The sequence below is a fragment of the Hemibagrus wyckioides genome, linkage group LG09 (assembly GCF_019097595.1).
Source record: "Hemibagrus wyckioides isolate EC202008001 linkage group LG09, SWU_Hwy_1.0, whole genome shotgun sequence".
In the NCBI taxonomy this organism is placed as follows: Eukaryota; Metazoa; Chordata; class Actinopteri; order Siluriformes; family Bagridae; genus Hemibagrus; species Hemibagrus wyckioides.
Genome location: NC_080718.1, coordinates 18,172,694 through 18,189,873, shown reverse-complemented (window position 1 = coordinate 18,189,873; position 17,180 = coordinate 18,172,694). Strand labels below are relative to the sequence as shown.

Below are 17,180 nucleotides of genomic sequence, written 5' to 3'. Positions count from 1 at the left end.
ATTAAAAAATTTAAAGCAGACAGATTTAAAGCAATTTTTCTATGCAACATTAAATTTGAGTTTTATTTGTCATTCATTGTTTAAAATAAATTCATTCATTTTGCATTATAAAATCTAAAATGTTTTTTTGTCTAACTTATTTCCTACACCTTAGTAATTTAAAATACATTCTTGCTTCACCATATCCCAAAAAAAAGAAATACAGGCTTTATACATACCAAGAATTTTGATTAGTTACACAAACATTACTATGAAATGAAAATGATTATTCTCAGAAATTCACAGTACAGTGTAGAAAAAAACCAAATTCATAAAAAACATTGTGACAACAGGATAAAAAGTCAAAATCACAAATGTTAGAATAGCACAACCTCTTTGCTATACCCATAGTATTGAGTATTATGCTTAATCAATTCAGGAATATTGTTGAGGTTGACTAATCTTCCTATGATACACCAGTCAGACGAATAGTCCAGGCCCAGGAGCAGGGCATCTCAGTAGGAGACAGAGTAGGAAGGTAGACCTGTAGACCACTGGGCTTCACTGGGATCCACTTCAGCGGCTTGTAGCCTAGTAACACCGCCTGGTTTAGTGCAGAAGTAGACCACAAGAAGCAGAATAAGACAAAAAGAATAATGATGAACAATGATCGAGAAATGCCTTAAGCACCCACCTAAGGAGTGAGTGTTAAACTGTCTCTCTAGGTGTGTTGCTCTGTTATTACATGTTTTGAAATGATTCATACCACTGCTTGCTCATGGTTATGTGCTCTATATGACACCCTCTTGTATTTTTTTTTATTTGCCATCAATTTCTTTGACAGACCTGTTTAGTATTTTACATTTTTTATTATTTATTGTAAATACATAATTTACTTTTGCATAGAGTAGCTTTTTTCAGTTTTTTTACGTGAACCTAAACGTCAGTGAATTAAATTGGCAATAAAGCTATAAATGCACTCACCTGCGTTTTCACTTCTGACACCATAGGGTCACTGAGAATAACGTATCCTTTAGTTGGCCATGAAAGCAAAAATGCATAGACTGCCTTCTCCTGTGGCTTCCATGTGTACCTACAGAACAAAACAAACGCTTAAACCTAGGCACTGAAAAGAGAGGTATTTCACTGCTGCTATTAAATCAGATTCTATATTAATCAAAACCAGATGCAGATATGATAGGATTTTAATTTATGATACAGCTTTGATTTATTCATTTGTACAGAAACAAAACATTTTCTAAACTATGGATTGGATCATGAATATGTGTATTTTTGAGTATTTTACACAGAATTTTCCAATTAAAGCTGTATAATGATTTAATGAGGAAATGCAACCAATAGTATTATTAATATAGTTCAGTGCATTTATTTGCTCACTGTTTGAGATTATTACAGAGCCTGTTTCCTCTGCTGAGTTTAGAAGTCACGGGTGTACATTCTTATTCAGAAAGAGCCTGTGTGGGTGCAGCTTTTAAACCTGTTCAATCAGTTGATCTCTGCTTCTCATTAAACTATCAGGTGTGGCTTCTTCTTGTTTGTGATAAAATGCTGCACCCATACCGGCCGTATCTGGACAAGATTGGACAGCCCTGATATAAACTGTACTTAAATTTGAGCTGTACCAAACTCCAGGTGTAACGCTGTCATTCTGCACTCTCCAAGCGGTCGTATTGAAGATTCCATCACCATTAACTTTCAGCCACTGGCCCATCTGCCTTAATCTCTCCTCAAATATAGGAATAATGCGGCCATCATGTGTTGGACCCACATTCAATAACAAATTCCCCCCACACGACACAGTCTCCACAAAGGTCTGCAAAACAAGCATTACAACATATGTCTTTAGTGAATTATTCCTCTGCCTATTCCTCAATAAACATTCAAGATCTTGTCAATACCTTCAAATTTACTTCACAGTTTCTATTTGCTGTTTCATTTGCTTAATAATTTTACTTTTGTTTCTAATTTAAATTTTTCTTACAACTGGAACAGCAGAATGAAAATGTGAAATGGAAAAGTCTAAACTAAGCCGATTGAAAACTTTGGGTTATTTTCTAAATTACTGTACTCCAAAGGTATAAAAAAAAAAATGGGATGCCCATGTTCAGCACTGAATTCCTTTGTCATGGCACACTCCACAATAGTGGTAATGGCTCATATGCAAGTAGAAAATTCATGCTTTAGGAATTTTTAAGAATTTCTGTTTTTACATAGCCTTCTAGGGACAATATATGCATAAAAAACAAAACCAATCAGTTAATTTTGTTTTTACATAAATGTGCATGTCTTCAAAGTTAAAGGTGATATCAAACCCATTTCTGCTCTCTAAGATGCCACAAGTGCTTGTTCATAAAATATGAAGGCAACTTCATCCACTAATATTCCAACAGAGGAATTAAAAAAAAGAAATGGCTAATTTTATGACACAAATGAACTACTATGCTAATTGAAAATGTCTAAGTGGATTTCCATACTTTTCTTGATTATTTTTATTAAATTATCACTGATTAGCACTTCTAGTTGTGCAATTAATAGACATCTGTTTTTTTTTGTGTTTGTTTATTTGCTTGTTTCCTTACCATTGTGTTACCATTGGAATCCATCTTGGTTAATTTACAATTCAAATCTAAACAAGTGAACTAAAGGGAACTGAAAGGAAAAGAATTTCACTGTAACTTACACACATTCCATAGGGTTACTCTTGTTGCACATACCGTAATCAGCTGCTCGATGGTGAGGTAATCACTGAATTTAGCATCTCGTCTATAGCCCCATGAACGCTGGTCAATGGTCATGCAGTTCTCCCATTTGTGCTTCAGCAGATGTCCTGGGTTGTAGCGGTCAGCACATGTGTAATATCCACCGTGTGTACAAATACTACCCCTTCCCCATCGATCATTAGTCACAATAGTGTCTCTCACAGGGCTGTAAATACATCATTAGTTATACATGAGTATGAATTGACACCTAAGAACTCAACACAAAACACGTAGTATTTAGAAAAACTATATAGCAATGGTTCTCAAAGTGTGGTTCAAGCGTACATGAACCATAGCCAGATGGTCCACAAATTTAGTTACAATGGTAGAAATCACAAACCATCATTACCCTTTATTTATAAGTTATAATTATTATTATATTCTTATGGTTAAAGTCCTCTAAAATCTAATGCTAATTTTCATTTTAAGTAAATGTGTTCCATGAGAAGAAAGTTAAAAAAAAATATCCAAAATATTATTGTACATATTTAAATAATTTTCTATAATGTTTGAATAGCTGGATCATGCTCATAAAATAAACCTATACTGAGTCTCCTTTTCCCCAGCTATAAGGTTCCCAGCAGCAACAATTTTGAGAAGCCCTGCTATAGTGTAGTTTAACGAGTGGAAATTCTTTACCTCTCATTGTACAGCCATGCAAGGAACCCCGTGCTATTCCAGTACTCATCTGGGGCATTTCCGTCTCCATCAGACCATAGCAGTTCTGGTTTGTACTTGTTTATGATCTCATAAAGCTCAGGCAGGGTTTTCTCTTGAGGAAATGAAGAGGTAGTAAAATTGTTGTTAGCATCTGCTCTGAAAAGAGGGTGAAACCACTCAAAGAGAGAGTGGTAGAGTCCTAGGCGCAGGTCGCTGTTCTTCCGTAAGGCACTGGATATTTCGCCCACCAGGTCCCGCTTTGGCCCGACGTCCACCGCATTCCAGTTCCATGAGTACTTTGAACCCCACATGGTGTAACCTGAGAAATGACAAATGTTTATTGTACTGCATTTCCCTGTTTACACACTCAGTTTCCCCATTCTAAAATCATATTTTGGATTTCACTGAACACCAAGATCATCAAACTTTGTATGATAAAACTGTTTGGTGAAATTCAATCCCTATCTCTTGAATTAACTACTGAAATAGAAACAATTTATATTGAGTTTATAAGAATGGATGCAAATTACATGGCAATGCTTGCTACTGTGCTGTTCCTTGTGTTAGCTAACGTTTACTGTCACATTTTTCATGTGGACCACAAGAAAGAAAAAAACTATATTGTGTAATTGTGTAATAATCCTCTAATTTTTTAATGTGTATAATGGACGCTGTGCACCGTTATATACATTTTAATCAACTCAATTTATTCCTTTATTTACTCACTTTCTACCAGGAAATTCACACCTACCTTCATGATGTTTAGTTGTGAGAACAATATACTTTGCTCCCGAGGATGCAAAGATGTCTACCCAGTCCTTGGCACTGAAGAACTCAGCAGTGAACTGTGGTGCAAAGTCTTGATATGTGAATCCAGGGGGGTAGTTTTTGGCCATAAAGAACAAATAGGATGGGATTTTCTGGCCTTGCCAATACCACCTGGGGACACAATATTATTTTCTGAGTCTAGCAAAAAGAAATGGAGCAACTTAACAGTCTCAGAATGTTTGCAGAAATTATTGGGATGGAAGTAAGGAAATGTTGATTGTTAAAGGGGGTCATATATGGTACAATAAGTTGAGATCAACAGTAGAAGAGGTAGAGGTGAACAGTATGATGCATGCAATATGATACAGTAGATACATACAGTGATTACAGTAAATATAAATACAGTATACTGCCAAAAGTTTTGGGACACCCCCCCAAATCATTGAATTCAGGTGCTGGGGTTGGGCTTGGCCCATTAGTTCCAGTGAAAGTAATCCTTAATTCCTCAGCTTGAACAAGAAGGTCTGGCTCGCAGTCTCCGCTCTAATTCATCCCAAAGGTCTTCTATCGGGTTGAAGTCAGGACTCTGTGCAGTCCAGTCATGTTCCTCCACACTAAACTCCCTCATCCATGTCTTCATGCTCCTTGCTTTGTGCACTGGTGCGTGGTCATGTTGGAACAGGAAGCGGTCATCCCCAAACTGTTCCCACAAAGTTGGGATCATGAAATTGTCCAAAATGTCTTGGTATGCTGAAGCATTAAGACTTCCTTTCACTGGAACTAAGGAGCCAAGCCCAACCCCTGAATTCAATGATATGGAGGGGTGTCCCAAAACTTTTCGCAATAGCAATATCAGTCTAATGTGAAGAATTGTAGTAATGATAGAATTGCAGTAAAAGTGCAAAAACAGAAAAATCCGATATAAACAAATGCCTTTCACATTCTAATTCCACAGTTCATGTATTTTCTTTATGAGCGATGATAACATATGCAAAACATCAAAGAATCATCATCTTAATGATTTAGTTAGTAAATAAAATGGCATAAACATACGCATATCGCCCACTGGTGGACCCGGGTGTTACTCAGCACCATACTCTATTACAGTGGGGTTTTTAAATATCTGGACACACAACAATGTGTGGGGGAAACTCACCAGAACCACTCGCTGCCGTAACTGGGGACTGAAAACACACCCCAGTGTATAAAGATCCCAAACTTCGCTTGATCAAACCATTCAGGCAGAGGTCTCGAGTCAATCGACTCCCATGTAGGTTTGTATTGACAATAACAAGCTCCCATCAACAGGAATAAAACAGCCAAGCTCCATTTGGCCATGTTGAAGCAGCTGTCTGATCTGCGTTTGACAACGTTTAGTACTGATCACACCTGTCTCAGACCTATCACATGATATCATCCTGTGCGAGTTCATGTGATCGCGGTGTGATTCTTTGTTTCGGTGGCTGTCAGTTGTCCTCAATCCATCTTTCTTCCGGGTTTAACCCTCTGAATAAGCAGAAACATGTTGCACTTCCTACTTTATTCCATCATGTGATTGTGAGTTAGGTGGCGTCAAGATGCCAGATAAATGCAATTTAATTAAATACACGTGACATTAATAAAATATAGTTTGTTACAAATATTAAAGATCTTAAGAATTATATACGTAGCTTTTCTCGCTCATATTATGAAGCCCGGCATAAATCTGCGCAGAATTTCGCACAGCTGAATCACTCGAACACTCCCGGCTATGTAACGCTGTAGGTGATTACGTGCTTAAAAGTATCTCTTATATTTCTTCTTTTAATCGCTTTGTTCTGCGAAGGATTCATGCAAGGCTATATTGACTGTCACTGTCATATCTCTGCAGGAGATTTTGATGGTGTAAGTTGCAGATCTTTGTTATTTTACAGTGCAATGAGAATAAGATGAGTGAGATCTAAGCTGACTTTCTCCTTTCTCCTCAACAGGACATTGACAGTGTTGTTGAGCAATCAAAAAAGGTCATTTTATACAGGTTTTGATATTTGCCTATGCTGTATAATATCTTCATCAAGCTTGTTTTGGAGATTGTCTTTTGCCCTTGTTTTTATTTCAGGCTGGAGTTCTGGCTCTTGTTGCAGTAGCAGAGCATGCTGGGGAGTTTGAGAAAGTTATCCAGCTTTCACAGAGGTGGACATTTCCTTATCACAGTGACACACCTGATCTGTGATGTATGATCTATGATGCAGCCGATAAATAAAGAGGTGTTTTTGTTTGTTTGTTTGTTTGTTTGTTTACAGGTTTCCTAGATTTATTTTTCCTTGCCTTGGAGTTCACCCTGTTCAAGGAGATCCAGCACAACCCAGAGGGGCATTACCAGAGGTTTGAGTTGTGACATTAGTGGTGTAATGCTCTGTAAAGCTTTGAGTTATTAATATTCATTTAAATAATTGTTCTTCACAGGATTTAGATTCTGCATTACCCTTAATTGAAAAATATAAAGAGCACATTGTGGCCATTGGTGAGGTAAGATACTTAACCTAAACAAGTGCAGTGTATATGAAAGGGTTTAATCATGTTGTGCCTCTGAATGATTATTAATGTGCAGACTTTCTTTGTGCTCGTTGCAGGTTGGCCTTGATTTCACACCACGGATAGTCAATACTGAGGCAGGGAAAGAACTACAGAGACAAGTACTCATTCGTCAAGTAGAGATTGCAAAGCAACTAAATCTACCTGTGTAAGTGTGAAATAGGCCAAACTCAGGTCATTGTATCACAGAAATATAAAGAGCTATAAAAGCAAAATAATAACATATTAAATTAAAAGCAAAAGTAACATTTCGACATAGCATTAGCTTTCTTTATTTAAAATGGCAGTGTAAAAATGTTCATCTTTCCATTAGAAATGTCCACTCAAGATCTGCTGGAAGACCAACCATCCACCTCTTAAAGGAGCTAGGTAGTGTATTATTTATCTGCCCTGGTAGAGGTTTGTTTAATGCTTTGGTTAATTTTCTTTATAACACTGATCATTCATTTTTAAAACTAGGTGTAGAAAACGCTCTTCTTCATGCATTTGATGGAAAACCCTCAGTTGCAATGGAAGGTGTACGTGCAGGCTACTTCTTTTCTATACCACCATCAGTTGTAAGAAGTGAACAGGTAATTTAGTTTCTGCAGATGTTTCCTAAAGGATTCGATACAGTGCCAAATTCATTAAAATTTTTAAGCATGTGTTTCAGACTATCAGTGATGTAATACCATGTCATCTGTGACGTCATATGTTTTTCCCTTTTCTGCTAAGAAGCAGAAACTTGTGAAACAGTTGCCACTAGAAAACATATGTCTGGAGACGGATTCACCAGCTCTTGGACCTGAAAAGCAGGTAATTTTTTTTTTGTTTGTTTGCATGTTTAACATTTTAACATTAGTGACTCTGTAACTACCTCCTATTCATTTTATTTTCAGTGGTTAGATTTATATCTTAACCTTTGTTTGCACTGCTTGCATATTTCTTCACTAAGCTTATGTTACATTTAGGTAAGGAATGAACCAAAGAATATCACCATTAGTGCAGACTATATTGCCAAAACCAAAGGCATCCCTGTGGAAAAGGTCATCGAAGTCACCACACTCAATGCTCTTCGTCTTTTCCCCAAGCTGAAGACATTTATCAGTCATTTATGACCGTGATGACAAGGACTCTACAAATAATCAAGATTAATTTAATACAGTGCACTCTGTATGGAAATCAACAGTGACACAATGTTTTGTTGTTTTGGCTTTCAGTGCAATTTTAACTGAAACATTATCTAAGAAGTTAAATGGTAGGGTGCTGGATTTAATGTACTGTCCCACAGCCTGGAAAGCTAATCATAACCTTAGGTGATTTTTTTTTTTTTTCAGGTGAAATAAAATACACTGCCATGCAAAAGCTAAACAAAATAATGCATTCAGACTGCAATTGGGTTGTGTTAAATAAATAATGATTGATTTGTGCACAGACAGTGGGAGAATAAAAACTAATATAAGTTGTGTAGCATCTGGTTTAAACAAAAATAAGACCTAGTGTTATTGTAAATATAATTCATTAGAAATAAAACAATAAAAAAAGAGAAAAAACATGGATACACCAGAATTATGTGAACGTGCTACATGTTTTGTTTTTTTTCGCTTATGTACTCCAGACTCACTATGGAGTACTATTTAAGGGACTGTAAATCCAGCGTGGTTCACCTGATTTGGATACATACACCCTAGACACAAGCAATATTTATTTTATGATGTCAATTAAAACCAAGGGTATAATGTTATTTTATGTAAAACATTGTTTTCTGTTATTTTGTCCTCCTGAAAGACAATATATAATTCTGTTGGAAGACATCTGTGCCTCATCTGTTTATTAAAAGTTTTAGCAAAAATCAGTGCCAAAGTGTCTTCTTATAAGTTAACGTTTAAGAGTTGTGTATATGGTGCTAATCACTTCTAACTGTAAGCGTTAAAACTAAATATTTGTATATTTGTTGATGTCACTCTGTGATTTTTTTTTTTTTTCTGTTTTTATTTTCACACTGTTTGTGAAAATATGCTTTTCCCCCAGACGAACATCTCTTCTAGTAAAAATAAAAAAAGTCAAGTTTACTTTTTGGTATCTGTCAGATTGGTATTACACAGACTCTATTCTATTTTGAGAATGAAACAGTTTGCAAAATGTGCTGATGCATCAATTGACACAGACTGCTTCTTACAGAAAATGAAACAAATAGGTGCATTAACTCAGCGTTCCGTTACTTCCATATCTAGTTTGCACTCGTACACACCTGCTGACAGGCAAATCCCTGGGCACAATAAGAGGTTATGTGTCTTTACTGATCCCCAACAAAGGCCCTTAACCCTCAATTGCTCAGTGGTATAAAATCCAGAGCAACTTTTCTCTGCATAAGGGCATCTGCCAAATGCCAGAAATGTAAATGTCAATAAATGGATTTAAGATTTGTGCTTTCAAATATATCTTATCTGTCTCAGCTGGTAATAAATGAGTCAAAATGACACATGAACCGAACATCCAAAAGCCACTCTGGGGTTTTATTTTGCCAATCTTCAGCTTCTGCTTCTCCCTGTTCTTTAAATCCAAATGAAATCCTGAAATGAAGGCTGTGTGTCGCAGTATTTACCCCTAGGTGGCAGTCACATTACTTTACGTCTATAAATGTTAGAGTGTATTTTGCAAGGTCAACGCGCCTCCACGCCTGCTGTTGTTCATACGTCTGTTTCTAAAGAAGACTAAATGTCTTCTTGAATGGCAGTGTTTAGTACTACTTTGTTTAGTTGCACTTGCTGGTCAGTCAGTATTTCTAACTATGCCACTGAGGCTGCTGAAGGATAGTTTCTTGCACTTGTGACTCCTGTATGCAGTTCAAGTTTTTCATTTGTGGAACAGAGACGTGTCGGATTTAGTGGTAAGTAATTAAGCGGTTGGATATTGTTACCCGTTATAAGCGTTAATGCAGTAAACTAATTATCCCAATAATTCCTCTGACATTAACCGGGATAAATGCAGTGTGGCTTAAGACGCATTGTAGCAGTTGTTTAAGTTGATTGTGAACTTGTGAACTTTGAATTGTTTTGTGGTATAAACTTGAGGAAACCTGCAGGTCAGAAAGGGGAAGTCATGGCAGCAGATATTTTGCTAATGAGGAGACTGACCAGACTGAGGCAAGTGGCTTATCAGAGTCATTTCCTGAGTGTTCAGAGGAGAGAACGCCTGAGTCTTGCACAAAATCCTCAGAAAGAACAGGTAAAGCATCAATCTACCTCACTTTACAGGTCCAGGTTTAAACTTTGGTATTAAACCGACTAAACTAACACCTATTGAGTGTTAGAGCTCTTAAATGCAGTGTGTATGTAAGACTGATGAAATACTTGCTGTTTGATTTTATTGAATTTATTTTTCAGTTCACAGTAGTAAAGTTGCATTGAGCTCTTTAGGCATAAAATGACCTGTGTTTGTAGGATTAATATGATAAATCTAATACAAATGGCTTTTGGATTGGATTTTACAGAAATCTGCCAGAAGCCGAACAAACCGTTTATAGGCAAGCCATAAGTAGGCATATGCTGATGATCAGTTAAATAATATATTGAGATGTACAGTATGTGTAATATAAAACAGTATATGCATAAATATGGTGCCAATTGTCCTCAAAATAATGTGTTGTTTTGTTAGTTACAATGTGATATTTTTAATACAATAATCACAATAATATTGTAAACCATAATAATATATTAGTCATGGCTATCAGCACATGTTTGTTTACATAAGACATTTCCCAACAAGTTAATTCCTTTGACATCCCTTACACCTTTTGTTTGTTGTAGTAAAGATTATGTTGTGAAGTTATGTGGTGTGTTTCTTTTGCAGGAGAATAGCTGCACTGAGAGAACTGTTGCAACAGATAGAGGTGATGTAAAATCAATCTATAGCTTTCCTCACATTGGCACAGGACCGGATAGTGCTGAGCATGTCAGAGCTCTAAATGCTCTAAAAGACAATGCAGAGGGCACTGGAGCGATCAACAATTATGACCACAAATGTTTGGGGAAGACCAGATGCAAGTTATTTCAAGGGTATACACAACCACAACTTCCATGCTACAACCAGACCCGTTCCTTCCATCAAAATCATTGGCACTGGTGTGATGCAAAAAAAGAAGGACCTGACGCATTCAAGAAACACAAGCAGATGGTAAAGTAGAAACCCCTAATGAAAGCATAACATTTAAACTAGGTAGACAGTACATACGTACGCTATTATTTTAGACAAAAGCATGTATAATGTCATGACGTGGCTTTGAGCATCATCTACCGAGGTCAAGGTACATTTTATAAGCAGAATTTCAAAGCCATGAATATGGATCAAATTTTATTTCAATTCTGTTTAGTTTGCAAAAACAAACATGAAATGTAAACCCTTAATGTAATATTTTGGTCATAACTTAAGATCAAATTTATTTGTCAATACATAACAGTTCATTAAAACATTTAGGCAATCACTATTTCTAAAAATAAACATCAGCCTGTAAATATGAACCTCTTATCAGTTAATACTACTATTAAACTGAAGCAGATTTGGATTGGTTATAAAACAATTCAGTTAAAAATTCTTTTGAACACAAAATGACGACTTTTTCTTCTTCACAACCATTGGCATCACTTTATTTTTCAACATTTTGATGTCCATTGTAGGGTTGTACCTTCAGGTGTAATGAAGATATAATTTAAAATAGTGCATCTTGCCTAAACTTGACATAAACAATAATTAATATAATAATAATAAAAAATAGTATTTTTCTGTTTTTGTTTTAGCTCAGCGAGAGCGCACGTGAGCGCAAAGTACCAGTTACAAGGCTGGGACGTTTGGCAAATTTTGGAGGTAGGACAGTTTTCATTTATGCAAATGGAAGCATCTTGTAGAGTAATTATGCAGTAGTGTGGGGTGGACACCATCAGTATAATGTATAATTTATAATCCATAATCCATGACCTTTAGGCTTGGCAGTTGGCCTAGGGTTGGGAGCTATTGCTGAAGTGGCAAAGAAGAGTCTCAGATCACAGGAGAAAAAAGGTATCTACATACCTTAATCTTATATTAAAATTATATATATATATATATATATATATATATATATATATATATATATATATATATATATATATATATATATATATATATATATATATATATATATATATATAAAAAAAAATAATTTTTTTTATTATTTTATTTTACTGTGCCGTTTAGGTAAATTCGAGAACTGGCATATTATGGCATGTTATGTTAAGAGCTGATGTTATTTAATTTTATTTTAGAGCTATCAATGTGAATCATGTAAGTTTTTAGTGCCAGCAGTGAGCAAGTAACATACAGTGGGGGAAATCCATAAACCGTTATGTGCAGTGAAGAGAAGTGACAGGAAATAAAGTATTGAACACAATAAGAAGAAGGACTAAACCAACTGATTTCACTAATTGGTTCTCCAATTAGCCATGTACCAGGAAAATCTTCTACTAGGACAATGATCCAAAACACACTATAAAGGAGACTTGGTGGGTTCCATAGGAAGAAAATAAAGCCAATGGAAAATTTGTGTCCTGAACTAAAAATCAAGAGTCACAAATGGGCTGGAAAAGATTTAAAGATTATGTAGAAGAAATCCCACAAAAAATCCCAACTAAACACTGTGAGAGATTAGTTTCTGTGTACAGGAGGCATCTTGAAGTTGTCACTACAAACAAAGGCTTCTCAAACAAGCATTAAATTTCAGTTAGTATGTACAATACATTTTTCTTGTCATTCCACTTTAGTGAACATAATGTCTTTATGGACTGGAATATAATGATTTATTTAGCTGTGTATGTTTATTTAGTTAGTATCAATGTCTGTTCTAAATTGCATGTCAATAGCTCCATTAGAAATATGTTTGAATAATTGTTGATGTGTTAAACACTTATTTCTCCCACTATAAGTGTCAATTAAAATGCTCCTTTGTATTGTACGGATTGTTTCTTTTCGGCAGGGAATAAAAAAGCTATCTTTGATTCAAACCCGTTTGTCTCTGAGGCTAATGCTGAACGAATTGTTCGGACTCTGTGTAAAGTTAGAGGAGCTGCTCTTAAACTTGGGCAAATGCTCAGCATCCAAGGTGAGAGATTACTACACTCCAATTTTTTTTTTTTTCCTCCGTTCTAATATCAGCAGTACATTCTTTGATGTGAATATACAAATTAAATATTTTGTTGGTCATAAATAAAATGCTGGTAAATTTGAACATGTTTAGGGATTTTTCTCCCTACGTCTTGAACAAGTAGATTCCAGTGTTGTTTAGTTTGTCCCTTAGCCTGTGTCCAGTTTTTTTTGTGCAGTGTTTTTTTGCCTTCACCACATCCCTGACCTGCCCTTGGCATTGTCTATAGTATATACTGCCCCTACTTTGTGCACACGATTGTGTTTATTTCGGTTAAGAATGTGGCAGTGTGCCTCGTCACAAATGTCATCCTGCAATATCACTGCAACCTTTCTGAAGGCATTAGGGAAGCTATGTAGGAGCGTGTCTGTGTTTGCTGAGCACCTTTACTTTTTCACCTGAGTAGTTTTCCACCTCATTTGGATCCATGCCTGGTTTTATGGCTGTGTTTGTACTGCAGCTGCTACGTCCTACTGCGCATGCCCGCAGTTAAAGTTGTCATCTATGCTGATAGCTGTAACAGCTAAGGTTGTTAATGCTTTCCATGGCCACAAGCCATTTGGCTGAATTGTAGTATATTTACTATTTTTAAACAGTTTTTCTATGGACTTGATCCATTGATACTTAAAACTATATTATGTTAAGTTTAGGTTCTTGGTACAGCAGCATACTGTCACTTAACTATTTAACTAAAAAAAAAAAAGTCACAACTTATTGTTGTGAAATCCCAAACTGTACCTATTAAAAGAACAATACTATACCATAGATCATGTAACGTGAGTAATGCTCACACCAAAAGCAGCTGGCTTAAATGTGCAATAGCCTAAAATAAATGTCCCCGACTGCTTACCAGCCGTAATAATCAGTCGAGTCATTTCTGTATCTGGCAGCTTCTTATTTTGCAACTTACTTTGCTTTTAGTTTATATAGCCAAGTCACCATTTGAGCCATGAGTTTATTTTTATTTTCCTAGATGATGCTTTCATCAATCCTCAGCTGGCAAAGATCTTTGACCGTGTTCGACAGAATGCAGACTTTATGCCAACCAAGCAAATGATGGTATAGTTTCAAATGTGAGAATTGAAAAACTGCTTTTCCAGTGCTTTATAAATAAGCTTTCACAAATGAGCCCATGTGATGTTCCTGTTTAGTGCAAAATGGCAGCATGTTATGTCTAGTACAAGCACTATGCAGTAAATTCTGATGCGATTTCTTTCTTTGGTAGAAAGTAGTGAGCAATGACTTGGGCCCAAACTGGCGTGAAAATTTGGAGTTCTTTGAAGAGAAGCCTTTTGCTGCTGCCTCGATTGGTCAGGTGCACTTGGCTAGGATGAAGGATGGCAAAGAGGTGGCTATGAAGATCCAGGTAATCGAAATACATTTGTCAACACACAGTAATAAAAACAATGATAATAAAAGCTAATCATGCTGAAGAATTGTGATTGGTGGGTTTTTTTTCCCCTGTATATTTACTAGTACCCTGGAGTGGCCAAAAGCATCAGCAGTGATGTCAATAACCTAATGGCTGTCCTCAGTATGAGTAATGCGTTACCTGAAGGTATGAATTTTGATAGAATTTAAATATGAGGACCTTTGTTTCATCTGTAGTACAAATGCTTCAAACTGTTGACCTGGTCTGTTCATATGACCATTTGGTGCAGGTCTGTTTCCAGAGCACTTGATAGAAGTTATGAGCAGGGAACTTGCTCTAGAGTGTGATTACATAAGGGAAGCCAAATGTGCCAAAAGATTCCAGTGAGTATATGAAACGGCAGCGATTATACTGACAATATTTTTTGACAATATTATTTTGCTCATCACATGTAACTAAATCATGTCATTTTCATATTGCTTACTGGTCTGCATATTTCTCAAAGCGTCATCCTAGGCATGTAGTGTACCTTGCTATGCTAGGGGGTGGAATGCACAGAAGAAATAAATCATTGAACATAGATTCATGATAAGAATGGCTGATAGATGAATGTACTTGGTCAAAGATCATTGCCAGCTAAGGAATTGTTTTTCTTGCATTTTGACATTTTAGAAAAGATGAAATTGAACGTCCCTTTCTACCATGTTTGACAGAGTACTAACTTAATGCCCAGAAAGTAAATTATGATTTATGATTAGTCATATATGTGAGCGTTAACAATTTGTTTTTTATCTATGTGCTTTACAGAGAGTTATTGAAGGGTCACCCTTTCTTCTATGTGCCAAGTGTCGTGGATGAACTAAGCAGCCAGCACGTCCTCACTACTGAACTGGTGTCTGGTTTCCCTCTGGATAAAGCTGAGGACCTGCCACAGGAACTTAAGAATGAGGTAAGTCCACAAATAAAGTTAGCCCTGGGCTGTAAATTGAGAAGTAAATGCATTTCATCCAGATTTTATGAACCTGATTTATTTGTTATAAATTTGGTTAGCAATGAAAACTGGACAGTGTGTCCTGTTTAATAAGAGAGTCTTATTAACATTTGTATGTGAGGAAATTGTGTTCAAACCCTCACCTGAACCGTCCTACAGAACATATATTCTGAGCCCAGTATTCCTAAAAGATAGACTGAAATTATTCCTTTATGTAACTGTTTCAATGGAACTTTCCTCTTCTATGTTCTGTACCAGATCTGTGAACAGATTTTGATTCTTTGCTTGAGAGAGCTCTTTGAGTTCAGATATATGCAGACTGATCCGAACTGGTCAAATTTCTTCTTTGACCCACAAAAGCACAAGGTATATAATCTTTTATTTATTATTGACAATACATTTTAAGTGTTTACTGTAATTAATTCTGGATATTGTGACTAACTTTTTCAGGTTGCACTATTGGATTTTGGAGCCACAAGGGGTTTTGATGCAAGTTTTACAGATGTATATATCGAGGTAAAGAGGATTTAACTGTGTATGAATTTGTCATTCTATTAATTGCAGAAGCAGCATCTCAATTATTATATCACACCCATAAGAAATGTTTTCCCCTTCCTGTTAGATCATCAAGGCTGCAGCAGACAGAGACAAAGAGGGCGTTTTACAACGATCAATTAATATGAAATTTCTGACAGGTTATGAGACGAAGGTAAGATTCCTCACCAGATATAACACTGCGTGCATGTTTATATTCTGCTCTTTAATTTGAAGTGTGGTTTCTCTTATTTATTTATTTATTTTTACAAATGTTTTGCAGGCAATGATGAATGCCCATGTGGATGCAGTGATGATCCTTGGGGAGGCTTTTGCCTCAGATGAGCCCTTTGACTTTGGCACTCAGAGTACGACAGAGCGTATCCACAGCCTCATCCCTGTTATGCTAAAGCAGCGACTCACCCCTCCTCCAGAAGAGACCTACTCACTGCACCGCAAGATGGGAGGCTCGTTTCTTATCTGCTCCCGCCTCAAAGCCAAGCTGCGCTGTAAGAACATGTTTCAGGAGGCCTATTCCAAATATTGGCGTGATCGACAAATACAAACTGACTAGCAAGCAGTTTTGTATGGAGCTTATAGGGAAGTTCGGGAAGTCAGACTACATGTTTAAAAAAAATTCGTGACGCTTCTAAATGTGCACTTGTGGAAAAGGACAGAATTGAAGGATGTTGTCTGCTTCTTTCTGTAATGAAATGTTTCTATGGAAAAAAATTACAATCACTATATTGTGATATGATGTGCATCTTAAGAAAATTACTGTCTGAATTACTTCTGAATGGCATGAAGTAAAAGGTAATGAATTTGCAAAAAAAATTGTTAAAGTTCATTTGTGATCCCAAGAAACATGACACCAGTATTTAAAAGCGTAAATACCAAAGCACTTTTGAATTCTTGAAATCTAACACAGTGCTTTTGAATTCATAAAATCTTAAGGTTTTTTATTTTTACATTCATGTATTTAAACATAATAATAATAATAATAATAATAATAATAATAATTATTATTATTATTATTATTATTATTATTATTATTATTATTATTATTACAGGGACATTGGTTGTAATTGCTTGTCAAGGATATTGAAAAATTGTTGGTATGGGTAAATGTATATCATTGTAGGAAGGATGCTCCAGTGCCAGTGTTTTGTAACAGATTTAAGGGTAAGTTTTCCGTAATAGAAAAAAGGATGGAAGGATCAGTAGTATCTTGCAAGCATGACAAGTTACATAGTAAGCTACAAGTAAATTTAAAACAAGACATTTCCAACAATGTATGTTGTGCCATAATTTTTAATGAATAAAAAGGGGAAGCATTGGATAACTGCTCAGGGAAATAAAACACTTTTA

The 17,180-nt window shown here is 36.0% G+C and overlaps 3 protein-coding genes across 6 annotated transcripts; 2 read left to right on the top strand and 1 right to left on the bottom strand.

Annotated features, from left to right (window-relative positions):
* Positions 1 to 61: 61 nt before the first annotated feature.
* On the bottom strand, positions 62 to 5,671 carry fuca2 (alpha-L-fucosidase 2). The gene is made up of 7 exons (XM_058399673.1): positions 5,344 to 5,671; positions 4,171 to 4,358; positions 3,399 to 3,738; positions 2,715 to 2,925; positions 1,623 to 1,813; positions 964 to 1,072; positions 62 to 583 (listed from the first exon to the last, which is right to left on the bottom strand). The coding sequence occupies exons 1-7, from the start codon at positions 5,523 to 5,525 to the stop codon at positions 446 to 448; spliced, it is 1,359 nt and encodes a 452-aa protein (XP_058255656.1). The 5' UTR covers positions 5,526 to 5,671; the 3' UTR covers positions 62 to 445.
* Positions 5,672 to 5,841: 170 nt separating this feature from the next.
* LOC131359651 (putative deoxyribonuclease TATDN3) lies at positions 5,842 to 8,360 on the top strand. 4 transcript variants are annotated; one of them, XM_058399676.1, is made up of 10 exons: positions 5,842 to 6,071; positions 6,158 to 6,190; positions 6,286 to 6,359; positions 6,470 to 6,551; positions 6,633 to 6,695; positions 6,800 to 6,909; positions 7,075 to 7,130; positions 7,221 to 7,333; positions 7,479 to 7,556; positions 7,712 to 8,360. In XM_058399676.1, the coding sequence occupies exons 1-10, from the start codon at positions 6,018 to 6,020 to the stop codon at positions 7,856 to 7,858; spliced, it is 810 nt and encodes a 269-aa protein (XP_058255659.1). In that variant the 5' UTR covers positions 5,842 to 6,017; the 3' UTR covers positions 7,859 to 8,360. The 4 variants fall into 4 exon arrangements, with proteins under 4 accessions (XP_058255659.1, XP_058255658.1, XP_058255661.1 ...); XM_058399675.1 differs by having other exon boundaries at positions 7,476 to 7,556; XM_058399678.1 differs by having other exon boundaries at positions 7,696 to 7,854.
* Positions 8,361 to 9,385: 1,025 nt separating this feature from the next.
* Positions 9,386 to 17,168, top strand: coq8ab (coenzyme Q8A, genome duplicate b). Its single transcript, XM_058399469.1, has 15 exons — positions 9,386 to 9,630; positions 9,826 to 9,968; positions 10,593 to 10,916; positions 11,537 to 11,603; positions 11,721 to 11,795; positions 12,748 to 12,873; positions 13,889 to 13,974; positions 14,141 to 14,281; positions 14,392 to 14,473; positions 14,577 to 14,670; positions 15,095 to 15,236; positions 15,537 to 15,644; positions 15,729 to 15,794; positions 15,901 to 15,987; positions 16,096 to 17,168. Exons 2-15 carry the CDS (start codon positions 9,843 to 9,845, stop codon positions 16,384 to 16,386), a joined length of 1,815 nt encoding a protein of 604 aa, XP_058255452.1. The 5' UTR covers positions 9,386 to 9,630; positions 9,826 to 9,842; the 3' UTR covers positions 16,387 to 17,168.
* Positions 17,169 to 17,180: the final 12 nt, after the last annotated feature.